The sequence below is a fragment of the Oncorhynchus mykiss genome, chromosome 2, assembly GCF_057628025.1.
Source record: "Oncorhynchus mykiss isolate SJ-2025 chromosome 2, ASM5762802v1, whole genome shotgun sequence".
Taxonomy (NCBI): domain Eukaryota; kingdom Metazoa; phylum Chordata; class Actinopteri; order Salmoniformes; family Salmonidae; genus Oncorhynchus; species Oncorhynchus mykiss.
Genome location: NC_143023.1, coordinates 70,761,279 through 70,787,293, shown reverse-complemented (window position 1 = coordinate 70,787,293; position 26,015 = coordinate 70,761,279). Strand labels below are relative to the sequence as shown.

At 42.2% G+C, this 26,015-nt stretch overlaps 1 protein-coding gene across 1 annotated transcript in view; it reads right to left on the bottom strand.

Moving 5' to 3' along the window:
• The window catches only part of igf1ra (insulin like growth factor 1a receptor), a 114,170-nt gene extending 89,957 nt beyond the window's left edge, over positions 1–24,213 (bottom strand). The window contains exons 1-2 of the mRNA XM_021570658.3: positions 23,215–24,213; positions 10,475–11,038 (exon numbers count right to left, since the gene is read on the bottom strand). Of these exons, the coding sequence (XP_021426333.2) occupies positions 10,475–11,038; positions 23,215–23,308 (658 nt within the window). The 5' untranslated portion in view covers positions 23,309–24,213. The remainder of the gene's footprint in view (positions 1–10,474; positions 11,039–23,214) is intronic.
• Positions 24,214–26,015: the final 1,802 nt, after the last annotated feature.

The following is a 26,015-nucleotide window of genomic DNA, read 5'->3' as shown; positions in this document are numbered from 1 at the left end:
ATTGATGCACTAATGGGAGAGGGTGGGGGGTTGGGGAGAGAGTAACGGAGGCTGGGACTTCAAAGGCTTGCTAGACACTTATCAACAAACGTGCTCTCATCAGACACAAGAGGACGGGCAGATGAAAGGTAGACTAATGCACCTCACCCCACCGCTCCACTCTACTCTGCTCTATCAGCACTGGGCCTGGTTATGGGAGCCAGACGACCACACCAGAGGAGAGGACTGGGGGAAAGGGGGAGGACAGAGGAGTGGGACATGGAATCAGCCAGAACCCAAACATATGAGATAGGGAGACCAGCCAGACAGTGTTTGGGCGGTTCAGTAAGACATCTGCACAGATACCCAATAAGCAACTTCCTCTAGGATTGGGGAAAAGATGGGCACACGTGGCAGGAACAGTGTCTGTCTCCATAATGGTGCAGCGGCCTAAGGCACTGCATCTCAGTGCAAGAGGTGTCACTGCAGTCCCTGGTTTGAATCCAGGCTGCATCACATCCGACCGTGATTGGGAGTCCCATAGGGTGTTGCACAATTGGCCCCGCGTCGTCCGGGTTTGCCAGGGGTAGGTCGTCATTGTAAATAAGAATTTGTTCTTAACTAACTTGCTTAGTGAAATAAAGGTACAAAAAAATATATATAATGTAATTTAAGGGCTGTTTTCCCACAATATACTTGTAATGATGCCAGGGGTTACCTTGGGAGAAGTTTTGGAGGATATAGAAAATGTAACATGAAAAAAATCTCTGACTGTAAAATGATAGTAAGAAACACTAAATGAGTGCCCTGTGGGTCCTGAGTCAGATTAGCCGGCTGGATGAATGAGGATAGTGAGGTCTCCCAGGTGACGTGGCCTCTCCCTCCACTCCCTCCCAAACTGAGATAGAGCTGCTGTTGGCGCTGCTCTGGAGGCTCTGTCTATATTTAACACAGTAGCGGCCCGCTGTCCGTCCGCTGATGAAACAAGAGAGCAGCTGTGCTGAACCTCCTCAGCTCCCAGACCTTACTATAGTACTGCAGACAGGGATAAGGACAGGACAGGGATTAGGACAGGACAGGGATTAGGACAGGGCAGGGATGAGGGCAGGGTAGGGATAAGGACAGGATAGGGATTAGGACAGGGATTAGGACAGGGTAGGGATGAGGAGAGGACAGGGATGAGGACAGGACAGGGATGAGGACAGTACACAGATAAGGACAGGGATGAGGATAGGAATGAGGGCATGGCACCTAAATCCACCACTGATATGAAGACATATCAAATAACATAAGATCCTCCAAGATTAAAGAGCATTTCTCACACAAGATCAGACTGAAACGATATTGAAACAGGCTGCAGCATTGTCTAACTCTTCTTTAGTCAATGTGAGGACTTCGACACCTCCGTAGTTCTCTGAACAGGAGCAGCGTAGACTTACCCCAACACCAGTGTTTTGTGTAATGTTAGCTCTGGTGTTATTATGTTAACACAGGAGAGTGACACGAAAGACTTGTTGCGAGCAGAATCAACATGCTTTGCATCATTCAAGACTGTTGCTTTGTGAGATGGTTTTAACGTTCACAGTTAGCCATTGTTATGTTAATGCCAGCTGAAAAGTACCCAGGGCCTTGCCTTGGCTCCAAGTTGGAACAGGTCTGCCGGAGCCATGGCCCAATGAGACACGGGTGCTGGCCCACATAGCAGCAAAGACAAAAGTCTGAGCCTTTTGGGTGAAACACTGGGGTAAATCCTCAGTGGAAATGAGCCATAAGACCCCATATTTCATCTTTGGCCACCCTGATGCTAACAGAGCGCCAACTGGTGAAAGGCCAGTTGGTGTGGCCAAGGAGCAGCAGTCCTGCCAGGAGCAGGAGAGATGGACAGGCTGAGAGGAGAGGAGAAGGCCAGCAGCAACAGCAGACCAGAGGAGCCCCATACACCTGTTCACATTACCCAGGGTCCTGACAACTGCTCTAGGGCTTGGGTATTAAACCCAAACAGACCAGGAGACAGAGGAAGGGGAAGCATCCTCCTTGTCCTCCCGGATGAGGTCAAGGTCACTCTTCAATCACAGACAAATGCAGACATGACTTACAACGCTAGGATAGACAGCAGCTAGACCTCACAGGTCTATATCAACAAGGCACTCTGTTCTCTCTTCACATTGACTGAAGAAGCTCAGTAAAGGGTTAAAGGGGAAGTGGGGTTGTCAGAGGCATTTCAATTAGCTGAGTAAGTCCATAAGATTTCCTTTGTAATTTTATGACACCCTTTTATCTCCTCAGTGCATAAGAACAGACTGGCATGTTGCAGCCTGTACACACACACACACACACACACACACACACACACACACACACACACACACACACACACACACACACACACACACACACACACACACACACACACACACACACACACACACACACACACAATCCTACATGTGGCTTTTCTTTAGCTCTTAAGAAGTAACACAAAGCGCGTTGTTATGCTAACCTCTGTTATTTCAAAGAAGTTCCTACCCACTTCATTCCAAAAGAGAACAGTCATAAATGTAAGTCTTTTTTCTCTAGACAAAGACCAGCTAAAGCTATAAAGAGCATTAGCCTTGACATCTGATTTCCATTGCTCCACACTCCTAACATGTACATCATGTTTACACTGCTTAGCAAATTCCCTTTACCATATTTCCTCATGATAGGAACTCATGGTGACATTGGCCACACTTTGTTATCAGCAGCAGTGATTTGTATGACCTTTTTATATCGCATATCAGCTGTAAAGAGTAACAAAAACACAAGCTAAAATAATATGTGAAATTAGAAAAGACATTAGAAAGGACAGACAGTGATCAAACAATGTTCTGAAACTGAGACATCTCTGGGGGCATCCTTCTTCGACCGGTCAGCTGGTCTCTCCTCACTACCCAAGGGGACTTGGGTAGCTCAACTGAGCATCTCCGCGTAGCTCCACTGAGCATCTCAAGACCCACCCTCCTCATCTCAGTCATCGCACGTGCCACATCCACACACTTTCCCCTCAGTGTGTATGTCATAAGCTTCTGACTTCAGCGGTACACATTTATTCAATGTGAGGGGGCATCACACATGAACAGAAAATATACAAATAAACACACGCCATACAGGGAGAAGGAGAAGACGCCAGCAGAGAAGCGGATCTGATCCCGTTGCCCCTGAAACTAGCTGTTCACCCATGGCAGAACAATATTCTTCCTCTGCGGTGTGTCAAATATATCCACCAATACCGCACACATCCTCACTTCTGCAGGAGAGATTTGTCGGCAGGAGATTTTTTTCCCCCGTTGTGGAATTAACTTGTGCTCTGAGAGCTTACTTGCGGGCATGGCGCATTATCCCCCCTGGCAATGCCAAGCCTGCCCAGTAGTGAGCAGTGGCTGCAGCGGGCACAGAGCTCAGGCAGGCAGCCCAAGCAGCGTGGAGCAGAGCAGAGAGGCTACTCCTCTCACCTCAGTGGGGAGCAGCTAGCGAGTAGCAGTGCTAACAGGCGGAGAGGAGATAGGCCTCGTCCTTCCTGCCATTACACTGGGACTGAGTGGAATCTATCACAGAGCGGTGGCCCCACGGCGCTGAGAGAGGAAGTTATAGTATTCACACAGATTTATGAATGAGTGTTAAGAGTGCCGGATGAGTCACAGCTTCCGCACAGAGCGGCCAGAAGGCAGCAAGCAGCCCATCAGCACAGGCAATGAGTGGCTCGCACACACCGGCACCAGTCACCACGTGCATGCACACACACACACACACACACACAGACACGCACAAACACACACACACACGCACACACACACGAACACACAATAGGCACACTCGGCGCGGATAAAGGCAAATGTGAGGGCATGGAATGCCTATGTGTGTGTGTGTGTGTGTGTGTGTGTGTGTGTGTGTGTGTGTGTGTGTGTGTGTGTGTGTGTGTGTGTGTGTGTGTGTGTGTGTGTGCGTGCGAGCGCTCACATTTGCGTGTGTCTCTATCCGTCTCTGTGGAGTGGCAGCATTGCTACACAGTCCAGCCTTTTAAATCATTATAGAAGTCTCTGTGGTGGCAGCATTGCTACACAGTCCAGCCTTTTAAATCATTATAGAGAGGCATTGATGACAGTATTTTCATAACGGGTATTCAAATTTTACAAATACACAACAGATAACCAAAACAAATGTACTATTTGAAAGACATTACTATTTAAAATGCTTTGCATAGTAGTATATGTGTTGTTGAGACAAGCAAGCATGTAAGTGACTTGCCATGCATTGCACTACAATCTAGCAACGCACTGAAGCAGATAATATATTAAACATTTGCTTTAGGGGAAAACTAGAAACAAACTGTCTGACCAATCATACTGTCCAAAGGAAACCTACAAAACCAATTGAACAGAAAAACAATTTGTAACCAAACCGTTTTATCCCCTTGCTTCGCAAGGGCTCTGATTATTGGGGCCGACTGAAGAGCATCTCTATAACAGCTAAACATATTAAGATCTCCTGCTCACATTTCTCAAGAATGACATTTATGAACGTCACCTAATGGGAGAAAATGTGTCAGAGGCCAGGAGAGGAGAGAGAGGGGAGAAGAACTGCATGGAATGTACTCACATACACACACAGACACACAAAAAACTATAGGACAACAATTATTTGTTCTTGTACCTGCATAGGTATTAAAGCCTATTAAGCACTATACAAAAAGTCTGTTCATGGAAGGCCTCTGTCCACCGACTACTCTTTAAAATACTTCACAGTCTGAAAGCACAAAAGATAGGGATGGGGTTGCACACAGGCCTACCATGAAAGGGCTTGTCATCCATCTCTAATGTCATTTCAATCAATGGCACCATAGAGTAGCAACACAAGGAATCAATATTCCCTAGTCCTCTGAGAAAATAATAATAAAAAAAGAAATAATAAATAAACACTGTGGTTATGCTAGCTAGCTAGTGTTGTGCAAGTCCAGTTTCCCATGGCTTTTTCCCTCTCAAGAGGAGTTGTAGTGACCCATTGAGAGCGCTGCAGGGCTGAGGAGAGTGGAGGAGAAGATGAGGGATCTGATTATGCCATCTTTACTGTGGGGGAGGAGGGAGTAGCGAAAGGGAGGGATGGCACGATATGTGAGGCTGATAAACAGAGTGGCATGGCTCTGTCTTCACAGTGGAACACTGCCTGGGCAGAGCTGGGCAGGCATGCCTGGCACAGGGAGATGGATTCAGGAAGTGAGTCACCAGCAGCACTACCATACCCCCCAGGAAAGTACCGGGCACTTGGAGAAAAGGCCAGACTGCTGGAACTGGAGTCCTTCCTGTCCCTCACCACGGCCCTTTGATATGCCTGAGAGAAGCCTTTAAAAATGTAAAGCCTTCCCTGCATGTCGAGGCAAGTGTCTGGGATTACGTTGGTTAAACAAAAACAAGACAACCGATCATATGACATAGCCCACCTAACGCCTCACGCACACACACACATTCCCAGCGCCTGTCTCTACCACCCACATCATCATCTTCCATTCAGTGATCTCTTGGTTTTTCACAAACATTCTTTCTCTACCATACCATATGGCCTCTGTACATACAGGGAGTTCTGTGTGTTTCCCATCTTTATCCTCTCAAAGCTGCAATGACTAAGCCAGCAGGAATTTCTACCTTATATACTCCCTTAAAGAGACAGTCACCAGCCCCTTTTCCCATTCCTGTCCAGTACGCACTCTAGCTCTGCGGTAGATTTAATGTATCGAATCTCACAAACTAAACATTTCATTTAAAAGCTTTCATCACAATGGCTTCCTCCAAATCTGCTCCCCCTGCTCTAAACCATGAACATAGTTCAGGGCAGAGCCCTCAGAGCAGTGTGATATCAAGTTGTACACTTGAAGCAAAGTAAAAGATACAAGCCAACAGGGTGTTATCTGGGGAATGGAAGTAAAGGGCAGTGTGGTTAAGAAACCAGACTCCAGAGTGTCATTCAAGCTGAGCGTATTGTAAGTAAATATTTAAACACATTAATGGGAAATGTTAGCTATATGAGGTCAGACGAGCTGTATGGTGGTGTGATCTGCACTAACAGAACAGGGTTGGTCAGGACAGCCTGGGTGCTGCTTATCAACCAGCCTCTCTCTCTCTCCCGTTGGCTGGCTTTGCTCACTTCTCCTCTGGGGGAGGAAGACATACCCGTCTGGAACAGAGTGACCAGAGGGCCACATTCGAAGCAGGCCAGAGAGCAGGTCACAAGACCCAAAATCACACGCCAACAACACGCAATGTCACAGGGGCCACGGCCAGCCAAACAACTCAACTGGCGGCTGGAGTGTTGAGAGAATGAGCACAGTGTGTAAACAGTCAGGAGATATCTCACAGCTAAAGCTTTTAACAGCCTCTGATAAAGCTGGCAGAAGAGAGAGGGGGAAAACTAGTCAAACTATGAAGAAGTGCAATAAAAAAAGACCAAACTTGAGGGAGGGAAGGAAAGCGGGAAAGGGGTAACAGATGAGGAGGAGGGAGCTGGGCTGTGCCTCCTCTGGGGTGTTAGTGAGAGCCTGCCGTTGTGCTTGTACACTTGACATTTCTGTGACATTTTCCCCTCAGACCCCCTTCTCACATAAGCCATCCGTTAGCGCCTCTCCACATGCCATGGCCCGCTACTAAAGAGAACCCACTACCCCCTTAAATCTCCATGGCCCGGGTCTGCCTCTTTCCAGACAAAGAGCCTAATATCAGCCAGGTAACACTATCCTACCCTACCCACACCCAGCCAGACAGGAACATAGAGCCAGGAATTAACCTCGGAAGTCATGTGTTGCCATTTTCATATCCATTTCTGAGGCAATCTGTTCCTTTCTAATTAAACATTTAGTAGATTGGTGTTGCTTAAAACTGTACACAGCGAGTTCATACAAGCAGGCAAGGCAAGTATAGAGTAATGCATGTTTGACCTAACAAACAATAGCTCTCCAAAGAAACTTCCCCAGAGGCTAAAGTAGTCCTACTAGCAAACAGCATCTCCTAGTCATGTACTGTAATTAAAGAGATGCATTCAGAGTAGAGGATTGGTCCGGATTGACTAGGAAACCGCTGCACAGCATGCCCTTGAAGAAACATCTGTACTGGAGAAAAACAAGGCAATTATGCAGAGGGGTGGAGACAAGTGGAGTATCTGCCCTTCAGTGAGGGCCAGAGAAAGTCTCATCTCTGCTAGACTCAGAGCCTTGAACATTGTATGGGTGAGAACTGAGCCTACAAATCTAGCTGTACTACCACTAAGCCACATTCATACACCCTCTAAATGAGCCATTTTATCCTGATATCACAATCTCTGTTAGTCTTTATTTGCAGAGTTGAGACCTCAAGTCTCAGAGTATTTACCCTGACATCTGCTAGGCTTTAAGGTGGGAGAATGGATCTGCGGGAGCAAATCAAAAATGCCCTTTGTCTCCTTACCATAACAAATCTTAGGAAAAACAAAAATGTTGACCCTTAACATTGGTTCCAAACAACATCAGATAAACTACAAGCAAATCTTTGTACATCAATGAAGTTAATTCCACACAGGTCACTTAAGCCAGTCCAGACTGTCTATACTGCAACATACAGTTAGATACACCAGAGACCCTTACAACAAATACTTTAAACAGCCTCATTCATTTAATACTGCATCCAAAGAACAAATATCGCAACAATAAAGTCCATTCCTTGAAACATAAATGGCCACTAATGAAGTCACTATTTCGAGGTTGATTTCCTCTATTTGTTTTCTGGGTCTGAAGGGAAGATGTTTAGAAGTACCAGTTATCCATGGGAGCTGTAAACAGGTCTTCAAAAGGCCATGGCTGGGAGGACATTTCCCCATTATTATTTCATGTTGAGAGGAAAGGGGAGCAGACAGGCAAGTAGGAGGCTAGGAGAAGTGTTTTCCCCCAAAGCTCCTTGAAGTCAAGGTCGACCTACAGTAATCTCCTTCGCAGGGTAAATAGGCATCTGAATTCCTTTGATTTGGACCAGTGAAAAACTGTCCACACAGTGAGACACTTGAGGTTTTAAACAGGCGGCCATTCCAACTCAAGCTCTGCAGTGTGTAATCGTCTAGACAAAACAGACAAATACACTACGGTGGGAGCCTGGTTGGCCAATACCGTGGCACTGATGTCACTCTGTCAGCCACACATCCACAACAACAACGCCAACCACAATGCCTAAGGAAGACAACTAAACAACAAGGCCAAAACAACTTTTCCCACTATCCCTTGCCCTTAACTTCCAGTCCTAAATAAGTCAATTGTTGACATGAATTGTATTTATTAACTTAAAGGGGCAATCTGAGGTTGCTTCATCCATTTTTGGACTTTTTAATTAATTAAATGTACCAATTGGAAACATGGAAATGCTCATGAGCTTAGTTCATCTGTCGTACCCCATCAGAACCCGGAATATAAGCTTTCATTCCAATGTTTGTAAACAAAGTAAATGTAAACAAACACTATATTGCCTCAAAACATGGTTTAAACTATCATTTTTATATTAGCTCTGTCTATGAATTTCAGAGGGGTTACATTTCTCCAGCCCCATCCCTCAGCTTTGTACAGAAACAGGGGTGGGGAGAACGCTTTGTTATTGTTTCAACTGCTGATTGACAGTTTAATTCTCATTCTATATCTGTGAGTAATAGACATGTATACAATTAAAGTCCCAGTGTAGACAAAAACATGAATATTTGTTTTTTTATATATATTTCCACACTATGAGGTTGGAATAATACTGTGAAATTGTGAAAATATGATAATGCCCATTATAGAGCTGTATGAAAATACCTTTGAATTTTCAGCCAGATTTTGTGGGATGGAGTATGTCATCGGGCAGTAAATGAGTTAATAGACCAATAAGAAAGAGAGTTCCAAACCTCTCTGCCAATAACAGCTAGTTCTCTGTTTTTCCCTCCCCACTCAGACCACTCCCAGACAGTCCTAGCAAAATTATTGCTTGAGAAATTGCTCTTGCGAATAATATATTTTTGTTTATTTTTTTACAATTTTGACTGAAAACAGTCACAGTATGGTACTTCATTGTTACCCAGAAATGACTTGATATTGAGGTAAAAATGGCTGCATTGGTCCTTTAAAAATATAACTATAAAGAGGCTACAAGAAAACCAAATCCTTCCTTCTTCATAGACTTTAAATACTTATGCCGTAGTGTATTGTGTCATAACTCATTAATCACACCAGATAAGATTTAGTAAATATTGACCTGATATGGTCCAGACATGAAGACTCACTGCCTCGCTTTTTGGCAGAGCAACAGTAACCTCAACTGAGAATGTATTTAATACCAGAAAATGTATTATGCACACATCCTTAGTTCTGTCAGCAAATAGGTTGATCTAAAGAAAAGACCTCCATAACAAACAGACAGGAAATGTTTTTACTGGGCGGGGGACAATCCTGCTCCCTGACAAATATGAAAGAAAAACAACATGGATTCATGGGATTTGTTCACTGGGGAATTCACATTTTGAGAATGTTTGCGAGACTGGAACCCACCTAGCTACCTTGATCAAAAACACCCTCTGCAAATGGTTGCATCACAAGTTGGATAGACAAACACTGCCAAATACCCCAGTTATTTGAGAAACAATCTACCTTAAAACCAGAGGTGGGGACTCGAGTCACATGACAGGTTTTGTAACGTATTGTCACCAATTATGTGGCACAGAGTTTCTGTGGATTACTCTCTATGCAGCCAGAGACAGTAGCCGCAGCATCGTACTTGTAAAAGAAACGTGCAATAGAATGGCTAGTGAAAAGCCCACTCAGCCCTCTGATTGGACCAGCAAACTGTCAATCAACACAGGGCAGGTGCTAGCGAAAAGATTGTTGATTTTCGATCGGCTGCAGTGCAAAACTCAAATTGTAGGAACAATAATTGCCCTAAATAAATATGCAGGTCCAAGAATTGGTTGTTAATAACCGTTTACTTTGCAAGCTCACCAGCAATGCAACAACGACTAGCATAGGCCTACTGGTCTTTCGGTACATCAAAATCGCTTGAAATGTATAATTTACTTATGAAGATTGCATTTGGAATTTTTGTTAAAATGAATTATTACATTATCAAAATGTGTTGTAGACAAAATAATGAAAATGTGTGTCTGGTAGCCTCAATAAATAGACAAAGATTTGTCATTGCATGTATAGATGTAATTTTTTATTGACTTTGTTGACTGTTTTTCTTGGGACTCGACTTGATACTCAGACCTTGCAAATTGAGACTTGCTTGTGACTTGAATAATAGTGACTTGGTCCCACCTCTGCTTAAAACCTTAAAAAACCAACACAAACAAATACAGAATTCTGCAGGAGTAAACAACAAAAAAAACAAGTAAACGGGAGCTCTGTGGACAGGCTGTCCTCTGTGCTGATGTGACTGGGTCTCTGCTGCCCAGACTGTGAAGAGAAAAGTTCAGTGCTCCTTACCTTTCTGGCAGTGGTTGGATGTCCAGCAGCGAGAGTTAAAGTTGCCGTTAAAGCTGGTCTTGATGCACTGAGCGTTGTCCTCCATGATGCCTGGACACACGTCACCACACTCCTTGGACTGCTTGTTCCCCGCGATGAAGTTGTTGAACTCTGCGTCCATGATGAGAGACCAGTCCACAGAGTCCAGGTAGCAGAGCTCAGGGTTCTTCTCGATCCGGATGGCCCCTCGTGTGATGTTCCTCAGGTTGTACAGGCCAATGTCCTTCAGACTGGTCATCTCGAAGATCACCAGGGCGTAGTTGTAGAAGAGGTTGCGTCCGCGGATGACGTTGAGGTTGGGGAAGAGCGTGCTGAGGCTGTCCAGGCCGGACACGCGGAACAGGAGCAGGTAGTCGGTGATGACGGTCAGCTTGGGGAAGCTGAGGGAGCGGAAGAGCTCCTGGTTGAGGTTGTTGGTCTTTTCTCCGATGAGCAGGATCTGCAGGTAGCCCTCCACCACCGTGCAGTTCTCCAGACTCTTGAACTCACTGATGTCATTACGGATGTCGATACTTAGACCACAGACTGGAGGAGGGAGAAAAGGAAAGAAAAATCACACATTATTACACATCATAGTTAATCATTTTAAAACACAGTATTTGTGTCCCTTATTCAATGTGCCTAAATAAAATGTAACCTTTAATTATATTATATATGCATTTATTTGTCTGCATACCTATTCATTGTATTCATCTGTTTACCATGTCTACCATGCAAATCTAATTTCAAGTCAATGTTTCTTTTCAGGGGGTGACCTGGCTTAAAGGCGTACTGCCAGCCAGTCCCAGAAATTGTAAGAAACAAATGAGAGCACCAAAATAACAAGCACAACACCCATTAAAAGGGCTGAATCTAATCTTATTGAGATCATTTCTGAAAATATATGGACTTGATAGTACAACAGGACTTAGAACAGGACTTCTTGTGTTATGTTATACTATTTAGGCCATGCTTTGTTCTCTTCATGTACAAAAGCTTATTGTTGCTTTTGTTTCGTGGTTGTAACTATTGGTCTGTAATAATGGTCCAACATGACAACAAGGTCTGTGGCAGGCATTCATTTTGAGACAAATGAGAGACAAACAGTCAGGGTCATCTGAGGTGAGTGTGCTCCTCATACTGAGCAGACTTAGGAAGTTCTCTCTCAAAGACAAGGGTCAATATTTTGAGACACTCTCTTGACATATATCTTATTAAGGCCTGGAATCCTAGGTTCCGCTCCTTTACCTGGATAACACCTCGGTTTAAAAACATCCCATTCCTCCCAGCTCAACACACAGAAAACAACACACAAAGCCACAGTCCCTGAAGCCTCCTCTGTCTCTCTCTCTGTTACACACACACACACACACACACACACACACACACACACACACACACACACACACACACACACACACACACACACACACACACACACACACACACACACACACACACACACACACACACACACACACACACATCTATTATCAATCATCTCTGCTTTCAATTGTGTCTGTCAATTACACCAATCAGGAATGGATACAAGTATAGCTAATAGCTAATAGGATATCATCACTGAAAGACAGCTACGATAACAGACCACATAAAACCCAGCCGTTGTTTATATAAGTGCTTCATGTAGGACACTGAATATACTGCCCAAATGTAAACAAAACATCACACCTGTAATGCCTGTCGCCTGTCACCCTATAAATCCAAGACAATCCTTTCACTGTAACACTTGGAGTAAACCCTCTCCTCTGGGTCTATTGATATATAATGACGACAATAATGATTCTAACAGTCCATTTACACCAGGGGAGCAGAGCTGCAATTGTAGCCATGACAAAACATATAAAATGTATGAGATTCTCAGGACTGTAGTTCAAAGACAAACCCAAACAAACAGTATCAACATACACAATCTCACAGTGGGAGGGAGACCTGTTACGCTCCTTACCAACTCCCTGTCTCTGTCTATATGTCAAGGCAGGTACTGGTCAAGACAGTACAGTGTGATAAACACAAAACAAACATGGAGAAAACACCACACCAAAAAAAAACATAGAAAACCCGACAGGTAGCCAAGAGGTTTCAAATGCTACTTGGAAGGTGAAACGATCCGTTGAAGAAATGTCTTGTCATATGAACTCCTTTGGCTGAACCTGTTCTGTTCTTCCAGAGGCTTAGGACACCCTCTCAGTGAGCGTCACAGGGCCTGTGCAGCGAGACCAACAGTCGTGCTTCAAACCGCCCGGCCCTGATCCATGTCAACACACCATTTACCTGATGCTATAATTTCTAGAGGTCGACCGATTATGATTTTTCAACGCCGATACTGATACCGATTATTGGAGGACCAGAAAAAGCCAATACCGATTAATTCAGCATATTTTTAGATATATATTTGTAATAATGACAATTACAACAATACTGAATGAACAATGAACACTTTTATTTCAACTTAATATAATACATCAATAAAATCAATTTAGTCTCAAATAAATATTGAAACATGTCAAATTTGGTTTAAATAATGCAAAAACAAAGTGTTGGAGAAAGTAAAAGTGCAATATGTGCCATGTAAGAAAGCTAACGTTTAAGTTCCTTGCTCAGAACATGAGAACATATGAAAGCTGGTGGTTCCTTTTAACATGAGTCTTCAATACTCCCAGGTAAGAAGTTTTAGGTGGTAGTTATTATAGGACTATTTCTCTCTATGCCATTTGCATTTCATATACCTTTGACTATTGGATGTTCTAATAGGTACTTTAGTATTGCCAGCCTAATCTCAGGAGTTGATAGGCTGGAAGTCATAAACAGCGCAATGCTTGAAGCATTGCGAAGAGCTACTGGCAAACGCAGTAAAGTGCTGTTTGAATGAATGCTTACGAGCCTGCTGCTGCCTACCACCGCTCACTCAGACTGCTCTATCAAATCATAGACTAAGTTATAATATAATAACAGCCGTAGGTCATTAATATGCTCAAATTCGGAAACTATCATTTTGAAAACAAAATGTTTATTCTATCAGTGAAATATGGAAACGTTCTGTATTTTATCTAATGGGTGGCATCCATAAGTCTAAATATTGCTGTTACATTGCACAAGCTTCAATGTTAGGTCATAATTACGTAAAATACTGGCAAATTAGTTTGCAATGAGCCAGGTGGCCCAAACTGTTGCATATACCCTTACTCTGCGTGCAATGAATGCAAGAGAAGTGACACAATTTCCCTAGTTTAATATTGCCTGCTAACATGAATTTATTTTAACTAAATATGCAGGTTTAAAAATATATACTTCTGTGTATTGATTTTAAGAAAGGTATTGGTGTTTATGGTTAGGTACATTCGTGCAACGATTGTGCTTTTTTCGCAAATGCGCTTTTGTTAAATCATCCCCCGTTTGGCAAAGTTGGTTGTCTTTGTTAGGAAGAAATAGTCTTCACACAGTTCGCAACGAGCCAGGCGGCCCAAACTGCTGCATATACCCTGACTCTGTTGCACAGAACGCAAGAGAAGTGACACAATTTCCCTAGTTGAAAGAAATTCATGTTAGCAGGCAATATGAACTAAATATGCAGGTTAAAAAAGATATGCTTGTGTATTAATTTTAATAAAGGCATGGATGTTTAAGGTTAGGTACACATTGGTGCAACGACAGTGCTTTTTTCACGAATGCGCTTGTTAAATCACCCGTTTGGCAAAGTAGGCTGTGATTCAATGATAAATTAGCAGGCACTGCATCGATTATATGCAACGCAGGAGAAGCTACATAAACTAGTAATATCATCAACCATGTGTAGTTAACTAGTGATTATGTTAAGATTGATTGTTTTTTACAAGATACGTTTAATGCTAGCTTGCACCTTACCTTGGCTCCTTGCTGCACTCGCATAACAGGTAGTCAGCCTGCCACGCAGTCTCCTCATGGGGTGCAATGTAATCGCCCATAATCGGTGTCCAAAAATGCCAATTACCGATTGTTATGGAAACGGCCCTAATTAATCGGCCATTCTGATTAATCGGTCGACCTCTAAAGGTTTCTGCTAATTTCCACAAAGCTGTAATCTAACCTCACAACAATGACCATAACAAAAGCTCCCAGTTATCATTTTATCTACTGATACTTAGATTTGAATTGAATGGAAGACAAAATATAGCATCTATACATTCATATGAATGACATCCATAGAACCCATACTAGGCCAAACATTTACTTTTTTTAAATCTAGAAGTATCCTAAATGAGATTCCACTTCAGTAATTAAAAAAAAAATCTTCTATCTATTCTGCCAAAAATAGTGAGCACATTGTTTATCGGGATGAATTGCCTTTATTTGCTCCTGTCAGTGTGATGCACTTTTCTAAATTTAGAACGCAAATGATTACTTGGGTAGAAAATAGCATTTGCTTTCTCCTATCGACACAAATGCCCTGGGGCACCACTTGTGAGCCATCGAGCTGCATGTCCTCTTTGTTTCATTGAGAATTTTTCCTCTGCTCCTTGAACAGCCAGGGGGGGGAGGGGTAGAGCAACTCAAACACAAAGACTAATTTGTTTGTTAGTAAAGAGAAACTCTAGGCCTCACTTCCTGTTGGAGGCATTAATACAATCAGTGGGAGTCTGGTGGGGAAGAGACAAGAGGAGGGGCAGTGGGGGATATTGTGGCAACGGAGGAGATAGGGATTCTGCCAGACAAGTCTATCTGAGGCCTTACTATCGGTGTGAACCCGTCAGCGATAAAAGGAGAAGGTGAAATGAATTACAAGTATTTTTGGAAGCTATAGTGACAATTACCAAAGAGACCATGCTCCCTGAAATGATGAACAGATTGTCTAATACTACAACTAAACCTGTGACACTCCTACACCTGAACACCTGAACCGCGACATCTCTGTTCTGAAACCAACAGAGAGAGGGAGAGAGAAAAGATGGAAATTAAGAAGGTAAGAAAGAAATAACGAATCCCACCTCACTGCTTTCTCACTACCTTGTTAAAGACGTCAGCATGCTTCAGTTCGGCTGGCGCCTAGCCGAACTCAGCTAGGTGAACCGAATGAGTGTGCTTGCATACTCCCTTAAAAGACCTTCACTTGAAAAACAAGAGAAAAGCAGCAGTAGTACTGTTTGTCCATTTTGAGACGCCATAGCCAGTATACACTTCCTCAAAAAAGTCTGAATCTAAGATAACTCTGTCATTAATATAGACGTTTTTGCTGAGTACATCTTAGTCGCGCAATTTTACCGTATTTCTCATTTTAAAAAATGTGCATGAAAATGAGCTGAATGACAACTAAGACTTCACTGAATAATCCCTACAGTTGACCAATCACCAACGAAGGGGCGTAGACTTTCAGATCTGTGCATCCTGACAAGCCTGGTCCATTTGCACAAAATATGATTTGTCTTCATACTTGCATAAGAATTCATTTAAACAGACATTATGGGGGAATTAATACAATTCCAGCCCTGACAGCAGTCATTTCCTATTGTTGTGTAACGGCTGTATCTAGCAGTAACCACTGTCCTCACAATGGGATAAGCACACATAGAATAATGTGCTTCTCCCTGTCCCTGTTCACACTGCTGAGTAAACACACATATCTCCAGCGCGTAATGGGATCCAGCGGCTCATGTTCATGATTGATAACCTTGCCCTGACCTTCCATATAAATGTCATCCCACACACAGTCCTACACACACGCGCAAGCATGCCCACACACACAAACACGTGACTCCGTAAAAGAGCCAGTGCATTTTTAGCCTGTAAAAATCCAAGGGTAGTAAACAACTTGACTATTACAATATATCAGCCGTGATCTTTTAACAGACTAAAAAATGCACATTTTGCTTTCATTGAACTTTGACTGACAGGTTAAGCTGTGCCGCATAAGAGGAGAGGATGTCAGTCCCTATGGGACAGATCAGTATGTTGAGTTCTTTATCAAAGGTTACTGAAACCATTTAACAGTCTAGTATGAGACCATTCTCGGAAAGCGAACAACTGTATATTTTTCAGGTCTTCACACTGTAATCCCCAGCAAGGTTGTTATGGGGAGTAATCTGATGGAGACAAGCTCTGGGGCTGGACTTTATTGAATTGAATCACCCACAAATTCATGACCATCAGAACACATGATACTCTCCCAAGAAAATGTGCTCAGATATGCAGACAAATGTGAGCATCTGATGGGCAGTGCAAAGGCAGTGGACCTGGTCCATCCCAGTACCTCACATCTGCCACCTCAACTTCACTTAATCCCCCACATGCTGGAAGTCATCTGACTAGTGGTCTGGTGGTCCACTTCCCCTGCATGGTCTTCACTTCAAAAGGCTCAGACATCAGACCCAAACTGGTAACACAACACTGTCACCCCCTACACATGCACTCCAAACCCTCTCCTAGGTTCCATCGCAGCATGGCAGAGAACGGGTAAACACACACATACCTGCAGTCTTTTAAATATAGTTTAGAGTGATATTTAATAGCTTTGCACAATCAGTTCCAATACCAAGTATAGTTTAGATTAACAGTTGAGCTATTGAGCTACAGCTTAAACATTAGATCCCCACCCCTTTTACAGCATCTACAGCTTATTTATATGGTTTCATCATATCAAGTATTACAAATCAAGCTGCATATTACCAAAGAGAGGAGGTTCCCCCCAGAACAATGATGCAAATGATGAAAGTCCCCATTTCAATATGCATCTGCCCAGTCTCTTGATCTGCAGCCTGCCACTGATATAGTCTGTGCAATCTATTAGAAGAGATAATATTTGCAATCATCTTGCAAATTGTACAATACTCCACGGGCTATTAAAGCCACGGGCCACAGCACATGATGTTGTATGTGGCTGGCCAGAGATTGCATATGCGCAAATTTGAAATAAGTGTTTAATTAAGCATTGTAAACCTCAGCTTGCGGCCTGGAGAAGCCGTAGGACAGCATTTGACTGCACTCTCACAAACTAGCACAGTGACACACTTTCCCATCACTGCCTGCACAGGGGCATGCCAGTGAGACAGGCTGCCTGCCACGCTGCGCTGTACTGCAGTGCGAGAGCAGAACAGCGCACAAGGCACACACACACACAGGCATGCCCACTCCACTGACTCCCTCATGGGGGTGAGGAACGATATGCCGGCATCACTGCCCCCTTAGCGGATCCAGGGCTACGGGGTGGGGAGAGGCACAGAGCGAGAGACCGAGGAGTCTTACTGCCATGAGAGAGAGAGGGTGCATTTAATTTTTTATTTAACCTTTATTTTGACCAGGAGTCATGCTGAGACCAGTCTCTTTTTTTTACAGATGAGCCCTGTAGACACATCAATACACATCAATATACACATAAAACAAATTAATGTCTGAGTCACTAGTCCCGGTCGCAGTCACAAAGGCCACAGCACCGCAGTCCTCTGTACCCCTCAACCTAAGACAGAGAGGGAACTTGGATGTTAAATGCAGAGAAACATCTACACATCCCCCCTTTCTGTGTAACCTTGGTGACAGCTACTGCCATTCTGCTTTCCAGGAAGAATGGATCCAGTCGTAACTATGCATTAGCAATGCCAGGGAGTCTGTGTTAAACAAGGGACAGGAGTCACAGGACATGAACAAACAGTGGATGCTGAGTCTAACAATACACACACAGTGAGATATGTCTTCATTTAAGTCCAATAGTCCCTACAGGTGAGAATAGCATCATTATTCTGAATTGTAATTTTAGCCCTGAATCCCACACAAACCTTTACTTGAGCTCCAACAAGCGGTTAGTGGAGTAAAGTTATGAGTCATGCTCGCCAAAAGGAGTACCTCAAATAGTGTGTGTCAAAGTGTGGCTGGGGCTGGGGTTCGATAGGAGCATGTGTCTGCTGCCAGGCCAGGCTGTCCTGAGACCGCCCGTGTGAACAGCAAAGACCAATAAAACAGTTCACAAACTCTCCACTCTTCCAATCAACAAAACCATGTCTGTTTCCCTAGCGGGTGTATTTTTGCACATTCTATTTCCAAACACCAACTTTCTCCTCTCTCTCTCTTCTCTCTCTCTCTCTCTCTCACCCTTTCTCTCTCTCTCTCTCCCTCTCTCCCTCTCTCTCCCTCTCTCTCCCTCTCTCTCGATGTATCATTGAGCCTTGTTTGCTGTATACTTGGAAGCAATGGCATGGAAAGTTTACTGTGGTGGGAGTTAAAAGGGCGCTTAATTACATTTTATTAGCAGGGACAGATTATTAAAATGCACAGGGTAAAAAGTATACAAGCCCTAATGGAGCATGACCATTCATTTGCAATGCCCAGAATAATTGTAAATTCTATACATAAAATATAGTCCTTGATTAAATTTAGCAGATTTTTTTAAACTTCTGAGCAATATCATTCTCATGTACACTACATGACCAAAAGTATGTGAACACCTGCTCATCGAACATCTCATTCCAAATTCATGGGCATTAATAAAGAGATGGTCCCCCCTTTGCTGCTATAACAGCCTCCACTCTTCTGGAAACGCTTTCCATTAGATGTTGGAATATTTCTACGGGGACTTGCTTCCATTCAGCTACAAGAGCATTAGTGAAGTTGGGCACTGATGTTGGGCGATTAGGCCTGGCTCGCAGTTAGCTTTCCTATTCATCTCAAAGGTGTTCGATGAGGTTGAGGTCAGGGCTCTGTACAGGCCAGTCAAGTTCTTCTACACCAAACACAACAAACCATTTCTGTATGAACCTTGCTTTGTGTAAGGGGAATTGTTATGCTGAAATAGGAAAGGACCTTCCCCAAACTGTTGCCACAAAGTTGGAAGCACAGAATAGTCAAGAGTGTCATTGTATGCTGTGGTGTTAGGATTTTCCTTCACTGGAACTAAGGGGACTAGCCCGAACCATGAAAAACAACCCCAGATCATTATTCCTCCTCCACCAAATTTTACAGTTAGCACTATGCATTGGGGCAGGTAGCGTGCCAGCTGGTGAAGCGTGATTCTTGACTCCAGACAACGCGTTTCCATTGCTCCAGAGTCCAATGGCGGCGAGCTTTACACCACTCCAGCAGACCCTCGGCATTGCACATGGTGATCTTAGGCTTGTGTGCGGCTGCTTGGCCATGGAAACCCATTTCATGAATCTCCCTGATGAACAGTTCTTGTGCTGAAGTTGCTTCCAGAGGCAGTTTGGAACTTGGTGGTGAGTGTTGCAACCGAGGACAGATTATTTTTATCCTCTATGCACTTCAGCACTCTGCGGTCCTGTTTTTGAGCTTGTGTTTGCTACCACTTCGCGGCTGAACCGTTGTTGCTCCTATACATTTCCACTTCACAATAACAGCACTTAAAGTGGACCGGGGCAGCTCTAGCAGAGCAGAGATTTGACGAACTGACTTGTTGGAAAGGTGGCATCCTATGACGGTGCCACGTTAAAAGTCACTGAGCTCTTCAGTAACACCATTCTACTGCCAATGTTTGTCTATGGTAATTGCATAGCTGTGTGCTCGATTTTATACACCTGTCAGCAACGGGTGTGGCTGAAATAGCTGAATCCACTCATTTGAAGGTGTGTCCACATACTTTTGTATATATAGTGTATATTCTGTACACTGTTTATTGTAAAAACAGATGGGCTGGCATCAACAATAATTTAGAGTACAAAAATGTTTAACCATTAAATTAATGTAAACAAGATTTGTTGCTGAAGTGAAATGGTAAACGAACATGTTTATTATCACTTGTTTACTGTTGTCTGGGCTGTATTGGTCTGACCTGAAAGTTCTGGGCTTGTTTCCAGTCCCTACACATGATAGTGAGTTATATGTTGAGAAACTCACCACATGGCTTGGAGTTCAGTGTCAGTGGACTGAGAGGTGTCATTAGCATGCTGTGTGTCAAGACACAGTTCAAGAATAAAATATTTTCATGGGCTTCCCTACTGAGGCGGTGGGACCTTGCCGGGCTCAGCAAGGTGCTGAGAAATGCCCCACTCTGTGATTCACAGTGGTGAGGACGCTGGCCTGACGACACTGGTCAATAGCTCTCAATTGAGTCCTCTTCCTTTTTTCATGCTAATTGAGGTCGTTCCCTGTCTTCTTTCCATGTGAAAATCATCTCCATTATTCCATATCCCCTTCCCTTCCTCTCCTCAGTCCTAGCACAGCACACAGCCATTCTTATCAATGACATCCACAGGGCTACACAAACACACTAGCTAGTAAGTATACGAAATCAACCAGAAATCAATCACATAGATAAAAAACCCTCATAAAGTCTCCAAGTGCAAATGTAATATATGATGAATACCCATAATCACTTATAATGTAAATGCAACCACCAAAGTACTATAGATATAGGCCTCAATCAAAAACAATCAGCACCTGACAAACAAATAAATAACAACTGGCTGACAGTAGCTCATAATAAAGACTGTGTTTAAGTACAATCTCTGTCTAAGTAATTGTTTCACCAATAAACAAATGACACCCCTTTATTGAGCAATTCAGAAGGTTTGTTTGTGAAGGGTCTTATTAATCTATCGATTTTGCAGGAGACATGGTTCCGTCACTGTTGGGTCCCTTTGCTCCACCACACGGTGTTTAGCCTTGGAAATTCACTAAGCAGCTTAACAGCAGTCAAACTTAAACAACATCAAAGTGAGACATTACAGTAAATATTCCTAATATATTTATTCCTCAAGTTATTATCTTTCTATTATTTTTCTATTATTCTCTCTGCATTGTTGGGAAGGGCCAGTAAGTAAGTGTTTCACTGTTAGTCTACCCCTGTTGTTTATGAAGGAACTGACAAATGAAATTGTTTTTAATGGTAACAAACTGGCCATACTCTATTCAGAGGGGAAAAAGTCTTCCTAAACTCACTGAGGCTCATTCAACTTTTACCATTCAGATAACACACGACTGGATAAAACATTTTTGTTCTATTTAGGTCATATACCTTCAACTGTCTTTACAGGTGTACATGAATAAGACTGGAGAATTGTATACTGTGCAAAACTTAACATAGGTCCAACTTCAAGAGAAATATTGACAAAGGAGCTTGCTTCGAAACATCATGACCACTTTATTCACTCTTCAAAAAGACCTGCCCCTTCTTGTCCTGCCACAGTTGTCTTCTCCACCAACTAACAAGCCATTTCCTCTTCATAGAGACTACTCAAAACATGATGAAGCACACTATTTACACCAATCAGCACAATTAGGAGATTCTATGACAGGTTACAGGAACTGTTGTGAGAAAGGATTGCAAGATGGATGGGGAATGTAGATCAACAGTCCTCAAAGCAGAGGATGACCAAAACATTGGGAGATCTGAGCTCACTTCCAGGGCACTGTTTTATGTCATGGAAAATAACCTATTTCTTTACAAGCTGCTCAATCCTTCAAAGTCGTTGTGCTGCACTTGTGGGAACTACTTACATGTTATTTAAAGATAATTATTCATTTCTTTAACATAGAACTTGCATGTGGATGAGAAGTATTGTAAATAGAGAGAGGACTGAATAGTAGCTCCGTTGTAAATGTGATTTTCCTGAACAGGTCATCTGCATTTCGTGTGTATTCCACCAATTCCTTGCTTACTCATGGCATTAACAATTGTTTAGCCTACGCGGGTATCCAACGACCTTGTCCCTGTTTCTGAATATCACACCACTTTTAACAGGTCGCACAGACCTGTGGTAAAGAGATTGATGCCTATACCTTTATTTGAATACATAGAAGTGGATAAGAGACTAAACTTTACCATTGTATATTTTAAACTAATTCTGGTGAAATAGCCTACTACTTTGATTGCAAATTGAGAACTTGTTCTCAACTAGCCTACCTGGTTAAATAAAGGTTAAATAAAAAATATATAAAATACTAGGTTTCCTCCTGAATGTGACACCAAGTCCTATATACTATTATAATACAATAATAACAATAGTTTTCTGTATTTGTTGTCAGTACATCAAAGGCCAAAAGCGAAGATTAGGCCTATATATGACAGTATTTTCCTCTAGGCTACTATGCTTGTGGATGTGCATGCGCAGCATGAAATTGGTTCGACTCGAAACCGTGCTTTACCACCACCACTACGAATGCAAAATGGCCACATGGTTGAAGTAGTAACCTTCATCCATGAATTCATCCTCGTTCGTTTGCGGAAAAGCATAATTGTAAAGACTCATTGTTACGGGTGTAATTCACTCATAGCCTACAATATGCTATATGAGATATAAGATTTATCCAAAATGAAAAACATAATTTGTTTGTAAGCTACTGTGGAAATCTAACAATTCCAATGACTAATGTGATATGTTTACATGCAATGTACCATATGTCCAGCAATTTTCAATAGCTAAGATTTGTTTTAATCATCCATTTGCTTTGGCTATTTACTCCAAATGTGCTTAATCTCTGAACTCATGTGAGCCTGGCTATGAAGCCTAAATAACATGTAGCATGTAGGCCTATGATATGGACCAAAAATGATAGCCTACTGATACTGACTGTAGTCAGACCAACAATACAGCTGTAACTAAGTAACATTAATAATAACAGATCAAATAGCTACAATCTCAAACGATAAACATTGTAACAGCAGATGTCATTGGCGGCCAAATGTTAAAGCATTGTAACAGCTCGCATGAATGAGGATAAAACCAAAGAAACACGCCAACGAATAGCTACAGTATTATTTTGATTAGGACATCAACAATGACACTTACTTTTTCCATTTGCGGACAACAGGCAGATAGCGGAGACAGACAGCATCAGACCCCAAAACAAGGTCGAATTATTCCTCTCTGTCCCAGATCTCATTCCTGATCAATTATTAACCTCACTAAAAAGCAAATAACTTAATTCCAAAAAAGTGGAAAAGGGAGATGATGCCACCAAGATCACAAAAAGTAAAATGCACTGTTTGACAGGTTGATACAAATTCGTGTTTAGAGGATAGGCTACTCTTGTTCCAAGTCTCAGGGTTTTGTGTATAGGGGTATTATAAAAAATATATATATAAGATGAAATAAATTAAAACAATTCGTTATTCTTGCCAAAGACAGAATGATTCAAGGGTGGCTGGCAAAACAGACATCCGTGCCACTGATTTTACTCGACATATGACAGTAATCCGCATCCTCAGTCTCCATCTCTTGAAACATCAGTAATGGCTTTTATGACTGGCAATCGAACGAGATTCACTTGTAGACCGAAGAGTCTTCCGATCTTCTGTCATTAATTTCCGTCTGAGTGATGGACATTAACAATAGAGTCTAGGGTGGAGGCTGAGATGGGAAATGAATGAAAACGTAACTCTGCTCAATAAAACCCTCCCAACAAGACGCAATCCAAAATATCCGCCAGAACATAAATGGTTTCACCAATCGCACCCCCTTTTTCTCCCCCCTGCGCTTTCTGTCTTCAAGGTTAACGCAGTCAGTCGGCTCCTTTGCAGCTGAAAAAAAATAGTTATGCCACGCGAGAGTAGACTATCGGGCTTCCGTTGGAGTGGAGTATGCTATACTTGCACCAAACTCAAGCTTCCGTTATGTCCTGTGAGCCGTGTATGGTTGATGATGTGTATTTTTTCGTTTTCTCCTACAGCTCCAGTAAGCAGCTATCCTATCACTTGCCCTCGTTCTCGGTCTAGTCCGTAGAATCACTGCTGTAAACAAGAGTCAGGTCCGCTCACATAGAAACACAGCGCTAAGCATAAGGCAAGTAATGGAGAAAAGCTGGAATGGAGTAGGCCTAGCCTCTGACATGGATAAGCAATGTTGAGATCACTTTCCACTTAATTCATTCAAAAAAATGTAAAAATGTAAAAATGACACAAAGGTTTCCAGTAGATTTGTACACTGTTATTAATAGCTCCCTTTATATAGGCTACAGTTAATAGCCTACATCTGTAATAAACAGTAACGCATTGGTTGCATGTGTTTATATAGGCATATGACCAGACTACACTATTATGAATTATTACTGCTTCTGTTATTACCAGTGCAATCATGGGCAAGTGCCAAAACAAACACACAGTTTCAACTAATGTGTTATAACTGTTTATTACATTTATAAACTATCTAAACAAATAATTAAGAGTTTATAATCTACATGTAAACCATTTATAACCATAGCCAACCTTAATGTAAAGTAATGTAAATTAAGCTATTTGGTCTCATTAGTGGAAGCAAATGTAGAAAGAAAAAGGCATTATTCTGCACATAGGTTTATCTATATATTCCATATATTATTATTTTGTGTAATAGTAAGAAGCGCAATATCTGGAAGGAAATATTGTTTATTTGTTGTTTCCTGGGAATATAATTTTATAGCAGTAGCTTAAACGTCATATGAAACCTAGAAATGTTAGAATCCAGTCCCTCTTGATGTTTGGCTGTATCAAAACAGGCAGCCCTAATCCCTCTTTCCGGGATAAACATTTAGCAAGCACAAAATATTTTTGTTGCTGTTTCACAATCACAGTGCAACATTGTATTGTCTGATGAATTGTTCTTTCTTAGAATGCAAAACATTTTGTTATATTAGATTAGGCCTACTGGTATAGATTGACACAGAGAATATAAATAGCCTAGCGCCCTAGCCTATATATTAGTATATTTCCGCAGTGCCTGTTTGATTGAATTTTTTTCGGAATATTTTGGTTGTAGGCTAAATAGATGGGAACGTCTTTTTCAAATGGTTTATCTCAAACCATACCCAGTTCCGAATTTTTTATGCGCACATAGGCTACTTTGCCTGTGACACACCATTGCCCAAAGCAAATAGTAAAATCCGCCACAGAATTTTATTGAAATGCACGGATTGGACTCAATATTAGCCTTCATTCATCCGTAGCCTGTCTCTGGCTTGTTTTGCATAGATAGCGCTCAATGGGCGGGCCTCAAATAATCAAATAAGTTAAATCTGAATTTTGCATCTTAACATCTTAACATCTTAACATATTGAATTTTGCTGCATATTTTGTTAACTTACAAATTATTTGTAAAAAAAAAATATATAGCATATTTGTTCAAACATGACAAAATAAATGATGTGGAGAATTATGTTCCATATTTTGTTACTTACAAATGTTTGTAAGTATAGCCAAAATCAATTTCATGTTGCCAAAATTAAGAATAAATGATTGATACATAGTGTAATTTGTGTAAATAGTTGTGAATGCTTTAGATTTCGGTCAAGAATAGCTCTACTATTACAGTTTATACTGTAGGAGTGTTGAGCTCAACAAGACAATTCTGTTTACACTGCCCTGCTCCGAGGGGGCAACTGTCGAGCGAGTTTTGTGCGAGACCTCCGGAGGTAGCGCTAGAGATGTGATAATTTCGCAAGTTTAGACAACAATATTTATTGTCTCTCGAGAATCGATTTCTCTCGAGAACCTCTCGAAAATGTCCCTTTGCTGTCGTCAATGTGAAAACAGTCTAAGTTTGAAATTGTTAAAACTGAGAAAAGTAGGTAGGCCTATTTATGTTAATCTTACAGTAAAATGAAAAACAAAACAAAC